Source organism: Chelmon rostratus, chromosome 23 (genome assembly GCF_017976325.1).
Source record: "Chelmon rostratus isolate fCheRos1 chromosome 23, fCheRos1.pri, whole genome shotgun sequence".
Lineage (NCBI taxonomy): Eukaryota > Metazoa > Chordata > Actinopteri > Chaetodontiformes > Chaetodontidae > Chelmon > Chelmon rostratus.
Genome location: NC_055680.1, coordinates 14,849,467 through 14,861,408, shown reverse-complemented (window position 1 = coordinate 14,861,408; position 11,942 = coordinate 14,849,467). Strand labels below are relative to the sequence as shown.

At 41.6% G+C, this 11,942-nt stretch overlaps 1 protein-coding gene across 1 annotated transcript; it reads right to left on the bottom strand.

The window, feature by feature from the left end:
• Positions 1-208: 208 nt before the first annotated feature.
• On the bottom strand, positions 209-11,133 carry zgc:162171 (uncharacterized protein LOC565931 homolog). Its single transcript, XM_041964546.1, has 4 exons — positions 10,480-11,133; positions 6,223-6,353; positions 5,157-5,306; positions 209-3,160 (listed from the first exon to the last, which is right to left on the bottom strand). The coding sequence occupies exons 1-4, from the start codon at positions 10,670-10,672 to the stop codon at positions 2,951-2,953; spliced, it is 684 nt and encodes a 227-aa protein (XP_041820480.1). The 5' UTR covers positions 10,673-11,133; the 3' UTR covers positions 209-2,950.
• Between the last annotated feature and the right edge of the window lie 809 nt (positions 11,134-11,942).

Here is an 11,942-nt window from a genome sequence, read left to right as displayed (position 1 = left end):
ACATGAAACACTCAGGAAGAAGAATGGTTTGGAAAAGCAACAAATCAACCTGCTATGAATGAACTGAAAACCTGATTCTGACACGGTTTTAAGAGCAATTTGCAACAATTTTTGACAAATTTGTAATCAACAAACTTTTATTTAAATAGTGTAAACACGTGCATGTCATATACTGAACTAAACTGCAGATAAACACAACAGGGGAATAAGTAAAGTTATTAAAAAGTGCTTCCGTCTGGCACATGATGATAAACATATGAGGCATGAAAAACATCAGTTGATGATAGAAGGAGGATTTTTTCGGAATATCATCCTTATAAAAGCAGAATATGGAAAAGTCTAAACAAAAGGGAAGCACGACTGAAATTCAAACCACAGTTATTAACACACAGCTGAGAAACACACGACCGGCTCACTTTTCAAACACGCGATCATAACCAAGCCACGTGGAAAGTAAAGTGAAGATGCAAAAGAAAGCAAGATGGAAGTGTGAGAAGACGGATGGAAGCAGAAAAAGATTTTGCCCTTTTGTCCCGACTCACGGAAGAAAAGCGTGATTCCCGCGCTGCTGTCAAAGATGCAACAGTTTCCTCAAGAAGAAGGCAGCAGAAAAAGGCAACAGTGATCCGTTTCTTCTCAGGAGGACTGAAGGAAAAGCAGTTCTGCAGCCAGCGTCTGCACAGATACGGCGAGACCACCTGAGGAGACCCCCCCCTCCTTTCAATCACTGTCGTTCCCTGCTTGCCTTTTGCATCGATTTCACTCAACCTCGCTTTGCCAGTGGGATAACGGGAATCGGGAGGGGATGTGAGAGACAGCGAGAGGGAGGAGGGGAGCTTACATCCCAAAATAGAAGCTATTCAGCAATAACAGGCGTCACTGCTACACCAGGGGAGGGGGTGGACATGAAAGCAACATCCAAACATGAATATCTGCGGTAAATTGTCCTCACACACACATAGCAAACACAAATTTCAGCTGGATGTCACTCACTTTTGAGTGCTTGTGGCTCCCTCTACTGGTTCAAACTGCTCTGAAACGCAGCAGGTTGCTTTTCAAAAGATGACAAGCAGGCAGAGGTAACAACAATGCACATGTGGTCTTATTTAGGGATGCGGGGGCTGATGTTTACAACCTAGCTGCAGCATCTTTTGGATTGTAAAGTAAATATTTGAGGGTGAGGTGATGGCGATCCTGTTGGCTGCAATCTGCAAGCCGACCACTAGATGGCTCTAAATCCCACACTGGATCTTTAAACTGTAAAATACATAGATACTTACAGTATTGATGATAACATAATGTCTAGCAGGTAGAGCTTGTCTATGCTAATCATCTTGGTTTAGTGTGTTAGCATGCTCACATTTTATACACATAGCACAGGTGAGGCTGCTGGGAATCTAAGTGCTTTTTCAGGTATTTGATCATAAAGTGTCAGACAAATTGAAATTTTGACCTGATGATGGCGCTAGATGAACAGTGAAGGGATCAGCAAAGTCATTACAATTCATTCTGAGGGGAAACATGAGTGTCAGTACCAAATATCACTGGACTCTAGCCAGTCAATGTGGACCAACATTGCCCTCCTTAGAGCCGTGCTGCAGGAAAATATGAGCCTCACGTCTGTCTCTCCATCACGTATCAGGTCATTTTAACTTGATTCGTTTTCTGTCAGTCATTTCAAGCACACTTAAAGTGAGCCTTTTAAGACTGAGAAGGGCTGTGAGTGCATGCTGCGGCATGAATGAAGCCCATTGATGGAACAAACGGAAATTTCCCTGAGAAGGTTGGTATTGTGCAGATTCTGCTCCAGTGAATGGGAATATTCACATGGGTGGGCGCAAAATTATAGTGCAAACCCATCAGGGAAAACAGGGATAGAGACAACAGCTGAGCCGAACACACACACACACACACACACACTGAGAGAAACACATGCTGCTTTTGACAATGTTCCATATAATTAGGGTTAGTTTGCAAGCTTAAACTACAGAGTAATTATGGCTGTGAGAAACACATTCAGAGAACAAAGACAGCTTAAAAAAGGAACGAGAAAATTAAAATAAAAGCACGTTAAAATGAGGTTTGAAGGAGCTTTTTCTTATTCTACAGCTGTTGTAACTTTTGTTCCTTTTTTTTACAGCCAGAAGACGAGTGAACGATGACAGAATGAGCAAATGCTGGACGTGCGTGATGAAATTCCACCTTATGAAAACTGTGTTTGTGGCTCCAGCCATGACACTGAAAATCTTTCAGGTAACACTAAGCTGACACAACAAACTCTTCCTGGTGCTTCTCTGTCCAGATCTCACTCCTGCTTCCTGCAGCAACTCTCGCGAGACTTCGTAACGAGACTTCTCCTTGAGCGAGATTTGGTTAGACACAGGGTGTGCTGCAGGGTTCTCGATCAATACTGGACCAGTTTCAAAAATTACTGCCGCATTAGTCAATTAAATACAAAAACATGTTGAAATAGTCTCCAGCTTGAAGAAGTTTAAATTTAATTATGCTGTTTTGTACAAAAAAAAAGCATCAAAGCCAAAAAAAAAGACTTTGGAAATGTTCAGACAAGAGATGGAGAAGGTGTGACTAAAAGTGCACTTTTATGAATATCAACAGTTTTATAATTAGTTTGTTAATCTGATATTAAATGTTGTTATCAATATGTTATCAAACAAGTCCTGTAGACAAAATCTTTCAATACTTTCTTTAAAATCCATAAAAACATTCCAGTATCACCTTTTTCCACATTAAGGAAAAAACACAACAATTCCATTGTCCTATTAGGATTTTTCAGAAAAATCCCAAAGTGTTAAACTGTTTCCTCTAATGTCCCTGAAGAAGGGGAGGAAGAGGATGCATCCTTCAGTTAGAAAATATCAATCATTCAGAAAAAACAATCGCTCTCCTTTCGGTCTCCTTCCAGTCTCTTGGTTCATCCATCCGTCCTCGTTCAGTCGTCTTTGGCTTTAAGCGAGGAACATCCTGAACATCCACCGAGTTCCTTCTCCTTCCTGTTGTAGTCTAAGCGAGGCAGAACCAGGACGCTGCCTTCGGCTTCGGTCTTGGCGGCGGCGGCAGCGTCGCTCGAGGCTCTCTCCTCCTCCGCAGACATGATGTTCTTCACCAAGCAAGTGATGGCAGCGTCGATGTTGGTGTTGTCCTGGGGAGGGAGAGGATGGAGGCGAAGGGTTAGAGAAGGGTGATGGAGGTGGAGAGAGCTGTGACGACAGACCGAGCCTGCACCGAGCTAGCTACATTTGAAAACACTATTTACTGAACATGAGGGACTCAAACGCCCCGTGTGCACTGGTCCATCCATCATGGCCATCACTGACCCCCCAAAAAGGTGTTGAAAATAAATGTCACTGTTTTTGTCCAAATTATCCCAAGACAAACATCTTGTCCATATGCAGAAGTTAATGCCAAACATGCTATTGTTGTAAAAATAGAGATTTGGGGATTTGTTAAACAGCATTTAGGGCCACTTGTTGGCAGAGTGAGAAGTTGTAAAGACAACACTGACGTATTATCATTTTGTAAAGTTGATATGGTGAACATGTTAGCACACTTTGAGCAGATGCAGAGCAACATTAGCATTCATTTAGAGTCATGTTTCTGTCCATATGATGAATCTAAGTCCAATATTTACTCTCTTTTTAATTCTGTGCTCTCTTGGCTCTTAAAGGGCCAGTGCGTATGGTTTAGTGACATCTAGTGGTTAAGTTGCAGTTTGCAACTAACTGAATACCCCTTGCCCCGCCCCTTCCTTTCAAAGCGTGCAGGAGCAAGCCTGTCTACTAGAAATTACCTTTATATACAACTCATTTGCATTCATCGTTGTCATTGCTTGTTGATGTTTGTATAACGAGGTGATGATTAATTGTAAGATTGCTTATTTTGGAGGAAAACAATTGAAAAACGTTGTCAGTGAACATTTCACTGACATGATATGTTAAATATAAACATTTTTGCAACTTGCCAGATATGTTAATTATCATTCCCTCATTATGTTAATACAAAATATAATTTGGTCGGCACTACGTTTCTTTCAACACATACTTGCTTTAGCTAATTAGCTGTATGTACACATAATTTCTAGTAGAACGGCTCATAGAAGAAACTCTATTCTAAAGGTGCTCTCTGGAGTCAGTGTTTGGTTTGTCCATTTGGGCTACTGTAGAAACATGGCGGTGCAACCTGGCAGACTCTATAAGTATAAAGAGCTCATTCTCTCACCCTCTGCAAATTGATTATCTTCAGTTAAATGAAACATAATTAAGCTTAGCATGGACTGAAGTTATTGCTCCACCCAGTAGTTGTGCATAATCTATAAGTACAGTATAGTATAGACATTGGCTCAGATGACATGAGGCATTCAGGTTTCCCTCTTTTCTTCTTCGCTGTGAAGGAAGTTCCCTCTTTGCAGAAAGAGGACTAAAAAGTGACCAGAGGTCAGAAAAGGGTCATGAAAGCAGAGACAAGACAGCGATGCGATGAAGGTACGTCATTGTGCACCATGAAAAGCTTCCTCGCACTTCTCGTGCTTCAAACAAAGATCGACTGAACAAGTCGACGAATCGAATCTCGTCAGCCAAACACAAGAGATGCGCCACAATAAGCTCTTTGTGCACAAATCCTCTGAACTTCTCCGCGGCTCGTGGAGGTCACAAATGAAAATGCAGTTTACGGTTTACTGATGCTAATTTTAGCTGCAGCAAATAAATGCGTTGCTGCACATGACCAGCTGCAGGACTTCATTACCCAGAAACCAAGGAATGTGAGTAAAGGGCACTTTACTGGACGCTAAACTTGAGTTACTTTGCTGGCTGTGGTTTGGAGGCAACTTTGCTTTAATTCTGAAGTGTAAATGTGCTACTTCCTGTTCTAAAGACTCGCTGCTAGTGACCAGACCAGACAACAGAAATGAGTTTATGTCAAACTGTTGATTAGTGCAGCTTTTAAAGAGGAGAAACAGCCACTGAGAAAGAGAAACTGCAGTGAACATAGAAGGAAAAGAGGAAGCAAGTGAAGAGGAGGAGTGTATGAGACAGAGGGAAAACAAGTGTCATGGTGACAAACATGCAGAGACGTTTAAAGACGATTTACAGAAACAGGAGAAGAAGACGACGCTCAAGCAGACGACGACCACGTCTTACCTTGGCGGAGGTTTCGTACCAGCCCACGAACCCGTACTCCCTGGAGAAGGTCTCCAGTTTGGGCAGCTTGGGGCACAAACCGTGCTGCCGCTGGTCGCACTTGTTGGCCAATAGAACGGCTGGAACTGACCGTCCGTTGCTAAGGGCCACCTAGCAGAACCAGGAAGTAGACAGTTCCTCAGATCATTCAATCACTTACTCTGACGGCCTAGAAACTAAATACATTTACTCAGTACAGTTCTGAGGTACTTGCACTTTACTTAAGTACTTAAATTTTATGCTACATTACACAGCTACTCCATTACATTTTGAAAGATAATACATGTTTTACTTGTATTCAGTAAATTTAGTTACTAGTTACTTTACAGATTCATATTATAAACACATAATATTAATATCAAACAGTAGATGTATTAATGCATAGCTAATCCAGTTATTATATATTATTTAGTCTAAAAAGGACCCTTCTGCATACAGAGCTACTTTTGGTACTTCAAGTTTACTTTGATTCTAATACTTTTCTACTTTTAGTTAAGTGAGATTTATGTTGAATGCAGGACTTTTACTCGTTGCAGAGTATTTTTAGACTGTTGTACTCTGACCACTTCTGTGTATTTCCAGCACTGCTGCAGTTGGTTTTTATGATCATGTTTGCGTCTACACATTTAATTACGCAGGTTTCCATACTGACGGTTTCCCCTTTCAGAGACGATAAAGTCAGTAACTAAAATACAGTCAGTGGGAAAATATCCCAACAATGCATCCAACACCAGTTTGTTTTACTCTGTTCTGGTGTAGCGTGCAGGGAAACAAGTTCATCTTTGGTGTGTCGAGGTTATTAAAAGACTTTCCGGGTAATGTGGCGAATCATGACTGAAGCAGAAGTTGGCGAGTGATGAAACAGAACGCTCCATCAGGGGGGAGAGAGCTGCTTCATCCACCCAGTCTTGTCTCTCTAGGTTTAAAACGACAGTAAACCAACTGAGGACTGTTTTTTTTTTATTTCTCTTCACTTCTCTCCTTCACTTCCTCCTCGCGTCCTCCGACCTTCCTCTATCACGTTTACCTTCGAGTCCAGGTCTCCCTTCCACTTGAGGACGGCCTGAAACGTGGACAGTCTGGTCATGTCGAAGACCACGAGGGCCCCCACCGCCTCTCTGTAGTACACCCGGGTCATGTTGCCGTAGCGCTCCTGCCCTGTTAGAAAAAAACAGAGAAGTCATCGGGTTTTGTGAAGCATTCAGGAGCTCCAGAGACCAGAGTCCATCTGAGACGTCATTAAACCTGATTAGATTCCTGGAGATATTCTTATCCCTGAGCTAAACTTGATTACAGACCAATTTAGATACAAAGGAGACTTCTGCTAACTTGTAGAGAGCCTTTCATTCTGGGCTCAAAGTCAGCTGATTAGAAATTAATTTATTTTAAAGTTTTCTGCATTTGTGCCTTGATTTGACAGTGAGAGATGAAGGAAGAAGAGGTACGACGAAGGTCGCCAGCTGGAAGAGAACTGGTGATAGTTGACGCCATGTGGCACGGAACCATTCTGCAGCCAAGGCGCTCAGATTATGAGTTTTGTATCAAACAGAAACGAACAGCATTGTAATTCTTTCAGACATGACTCTTTGGTATCTTTGCAGCTTTTGAATCTGAGGATTTCAGGCGGCAACGGACAACAAATTTTGTTTTACTGTGTTTAAACTGTGGTTAAAATTCAAAACTATTTTACTTCACAAAATATGTAAATATCAGTCTGTAAGTCTTCAGTCACTGCAAGTTTTATTTGTGAACGAACCAATACAAAACTTCCACTGGAAATCTGCTAATTTAGAAATTCCTGAAACCCAAGGTAAAAAGTTTAAACCACTTGTTTTGAACCACTCAGTGATATTCAGATATGCCGAGAAAGCATCAGATCTTCACATTCAAGAAGCTAGAACAAGCATATTGTCTGGCATTTTTGCTCTGAAAATCCCTTAAACCATCATGTGATCGTGAAGACAGTTGCCCTTTACTTTCGTCGATCAGCTAATCCATTGATTGGCTAATCGCTGCAGCCCTTGCCATGTGTGCATGCAGAAAAATGTTGTTGCATGCAAATATGTGTGTTTCCACATATGAGTGTGTGTGTGTGTGTGTTTGTAACTGAATATATGAATAAGTCTCTATCCTGGACGCTAACTTCCTCCACATGATCCTAATACGGTGGTGAATCAGAGTAGGCGTCTGATACACACATACACACACACACACACACACTTGCACATGACCTGTGCAGCAAGACAACAGCTGACACAAAAACTGAAAACACTCAAACACACAGTCCGACAGTCGTCTTCCTAACAGCAGATTCTATCTTCGTCTGTCACTCACCAACAGTGTGAGACAAAGTCAAATCAGTCGTCACACACTAAAACAACACATAAGGCATCTGTACAATCAGCAGTTTTGTTAACTTCCTGCATGCTGGTGTACATGATGGTATCAACCTGAATACCAGTCAGCTTCACTCAGTGGTAAATTGGCCGATTTCCAATGGAAGTCTGGCATTGACTTGGGTTCTGGGTTTTTCACGAATATAAATATCTGCTTCTAGCGACTACACTTCGATTATGACAATTTAGTGCAATAAAATGATCTCCACTGATCACATCAAAAATAGACTTTTAACTATATTTGAACCATGCAATCAATTAAAGCTATAGAGTCGACATATCAACTGGCTAGATCAACATTTTGGTAAATATGGTTATTGCTTTCTAGCCAAGAGTCAGGTGAGTACGCCGATACCACTCTAATAAACATGCAGCTACTGCCAGGATGCTGTTAGCTTTGCTCAGCATAGGTTAGCTAGCCAGCTAGAATAGACTAGAAATGGGAAAACAGCTAGCCTGACTCTGTCCAAAGGTAACAACTGTAATTAAAAAAAAAAGAAGTTGTGATTTTATGGCGGGTTATGTGTGCTTGCCCCTGCCTCCACTCTTTATGATAAGCTAATAGCTAAATGTCTCCTGGCTGTAACTACATAGTGATTGTACAGGCATGAATGGGGTATTAATCTTCTCATCTAACTCTCGGCAAGAAAATTAACAGGCCTAAGTGTATTTTCCAAAGTGTCAAACTATTCTTTTAATATAAGCTGTAAAATATTATATATTTGTTTTACTGTAACTGTACTGTGCGGTATTTTGGGTTCAGATATCATCTTTCACCTTTTGGAGATTATCTTAAGATATCAAAATATGTGAACATCAGTTTGTAAAATACAAGCGACATAATGGTTTTCCAATTCAAAACCTCCATTGGAAATCAGCTAATTTAACCCTGACTGAAGCTAACTTACAGGTTTTACTGACAAAAAGATGTCAAAATGACTCGTGTTTTAAACAGCATCTCTGATTGTGTAGACAGACCTTTCATTGGTGCTTTTGTTTTGATGGTAGATAAAACTGACTTGACTTAATGATTTTATCTTGATACCTGCAGCTAATAAAATATATAAGATAATAGATAAAGACCCATTCTCTTACTCACACAAAACTGATGCAATCATCACTTTGATGCATTTAATCTGAACACACTGTGGCGTGTGTGCATGTGTTTGTGTGCGTAATACCCACTGACCCAGTTTAAAACCCAGTGTGACGTCATCACTGGTTACCGGTCTAAAGTCTAACTGACTAACAGCCTCAGCCGGATGTAAATGATAGATTTTATCACCCATCATATCGTTCAACACCCATATGCTGAGCCGGAGGAAGACAAACTACAGTGTGTGCTGATGTGTGGGAGGCAGCTGGTAGAGGTGCTTCCAAAAGAACATCAAATTACGTGCAATTAGGGAGGCCTGATGGGTTTTATAAGCAGAACACAACACGCTTTTTTTTTTTCATAAAATACCTAATCTGGTAGGTAATGGGATGCACTGAAGGAAAACCTGAACATTCATCGACAGAAAAAGAGGTTTACCACATTTTCTAGGCGGTCACTTCTTGTATTTTGCATCCTCATGATTGGATTCATCAGCAAGACGCAGCCAATGAGTGAGAAAATGCAGAATACTATATGTACTATACTATAGAATATAATGTCTTTTATTTTCACTAATCAAAATTCTAACTTAAGATCTCTCTAATTACAGATTAGCTGTTAAATGTGCTTAAAAGCCAGAACAGAACGGAAAAATTAAACATGCCTAATTCTGTTAAATTTTGAACCCAATCCATAGACAAGCCAAGCTTTTTCTTCCTATTTTTTGCCTAATTAATTGGTTAATAACTGTTAGTTGGAGTCCTAAACCTGACCCACATACAGAAGTATGATTTACGTGATTATAATCTCACACAATGTTTTGTTTGGTATCATATTTGAGTCATTCATGTGTGTTTCAACACATCAGTCTTGCGCAACAAGCCAGTGGTGAAATGTAACTATAATATAATAATAATAACTCAAGTACTCTGCATGAGTACAAATTCGAGGTACCTGCATTTTAATGAACTATCTACTCCGCTGCATCTCAGGGGCAAACAGCCTTTTCACTCCACATTTGTCTGACAGCTTTAGTTAACGATTACAATATTTCATACCCTTCCTGTCCAGTGAAAACCACGTATCTCCGAATTTGAATGCTTCTGATAAACTATGGCATGAAGTGTTTTAAACATGTATCTTGTATTTGAAAGCCTCTTGGATCAGCTGGGACAGGACAGCCACGGTGCAAACATATGTTGATCTTATAGAAAACGATGAATTGCTGCAGATTAAACCAGGCAACAGTATATAAAGTAGTTCAAATGAGCTCAACCTGAAGCATCTACAGCAGTAAAATGCGGCATTAATGCAGCAGTAATATTAATCCACAAGCATCAGATATGATAGAAAAACACTGACAGGAACATTTTACTGCAACATGAACACTTTTACTTTCATACTTTAAGTGCATGTTGCTGATAATACTTATACTTTTACTTACGTGAGGTTTTAAATGCAGGACTTCTACTATTTTCACAGTGTGGTTTTAGTACTTCTACTTAAAAGGATCTGAATACTTCTTCCACTACTGCAACTGGGCTGCAAGTACTGCATGCATGAACAGTGCCCACGAACATTTACCTGTGCACGTTCATAACCTTGATGAATAGTAATCAGAATAATAATTAAACCTAGTTTAAACATTATTGTTCTGACCTCAAACGGACAGTGAGCCACTGCCTCTGCAGCAGGTCCTATTACAAGACATTCTTTAACTGCAGGAGGTGTTTCTGGCCTGCAGGAACACACACTCTCACACACTCCGTCATGCAGCCACACTCTGACGCACCGGCGATGTCCCACAGCTGCAGCCGCACCACCGTCTTGTGATCCCAGCTGAGCACCTTGAGGGCGAAGTCCACCCCGATGGTGGCGCGGTAGTGCTGGGAGAACACCTGGTGCACGTAGCGCTTTATGATGGACGTCTTGCCGACCCCGAGGTCGCCGATGACCAAAACTTTGAGCAGGCGCTCGTGCTGCATCGTCACCGCTGCGGCTGAGCGCGCGCTGACCGGACGGCGCAGTGAGGTCTTCGATTAGCAGCTCCGGGTTCCGCGCGGAGAGGAGCCGCCACGCGCGCAGGGTTTGACCAGGGGGGGTCGCTCCGACGGCATGAGTGGAGGCAAACAGCTGGAGCACCGAGGGAAACGTGGAAGATTTGTTCTTAAATATAAAATAAGCCCATAAAGCTCTCTCAGCAGGTAAAAACGCTAAAAACAGTCCTGGATACAAAACGCGGCCACGCAGGAAAAGCTTGTTTAAACGTTGCACTTCAGGACGTTTTACCGTCCCGTGATGCGTTCAAGGGTCCCGGAGCTCCGTGCAAAGTTACCAACAGTGAAAAGCAGAACTTGCTGCATGTGAAGCGCCGTCGTGTCCGAGTCAAGGCGGGACAAGTGTTGTCTCTCCGGCCTGCAGTCTGCGTGCGCGGCCCCTCTGTTGCAGGTCCTCACAGGACGAACTGCGACCAGAGGGCTGATCAGCAGCTAGTGCTGGAGCTGACCACGCCCCCATGCTGTCTCTCTGTGTGTGTGTGTGTGTGTGTGTGTGTGTGTGTGTGAGAGAGAGAGAGAGAGAGAGAGAGTGCGTGTGTGTCGAGTTTATTAGGTGCACCTGCACTTCAATGAAAGCATTAGTGAATCATGTGGCTGTGTCGTGCTTCAGTTCAAAGTTTGGATGTTGTGATGCACAGAGGTTGACACAAGCAGAAACATTAGAATACGAGCTTCATTAAGTTTTTGTTTGTTGAAACGGCTTTTCTCAGCACGTGCAGTTTTCTTCCTTTCATGTTCTTGATAAATTACACAAGTTTTCGGGGTTTGCAAACTCCAGGAAGAAATTATTTGCTGAAATGATAAAGCAGATGTCAAACAGGAAATATGTGACTCGATTATTTCTCATTAGCAGAGTACAGAAAGTGTCTCCAATCGCGGTGATATGATGGCTGTTCCACCTGGCTGCACCATACAGGTAGATCTAATAAAGATATTTCAATTGTTAATGCATTGTCTGACCAGGTGTGTCTTTTATGAAACAGTATTAGGAGTGGTATTTTGTTGCTTCCACCGAATGTGTCCCTGATGTCAAGCATGATAATAATAAAAAAAAAAACAGAAAGATGGAGAAAAATGTGCATCACTTAAAGTAAAAAAACTTCAAACAAAACACAACGTCACATCATTCTTGAATATTAAACCTGTTTTTTGCCACTTTAGGAAGCAGGAAGCAGCAAAAAAAAACATCCTAACTTCA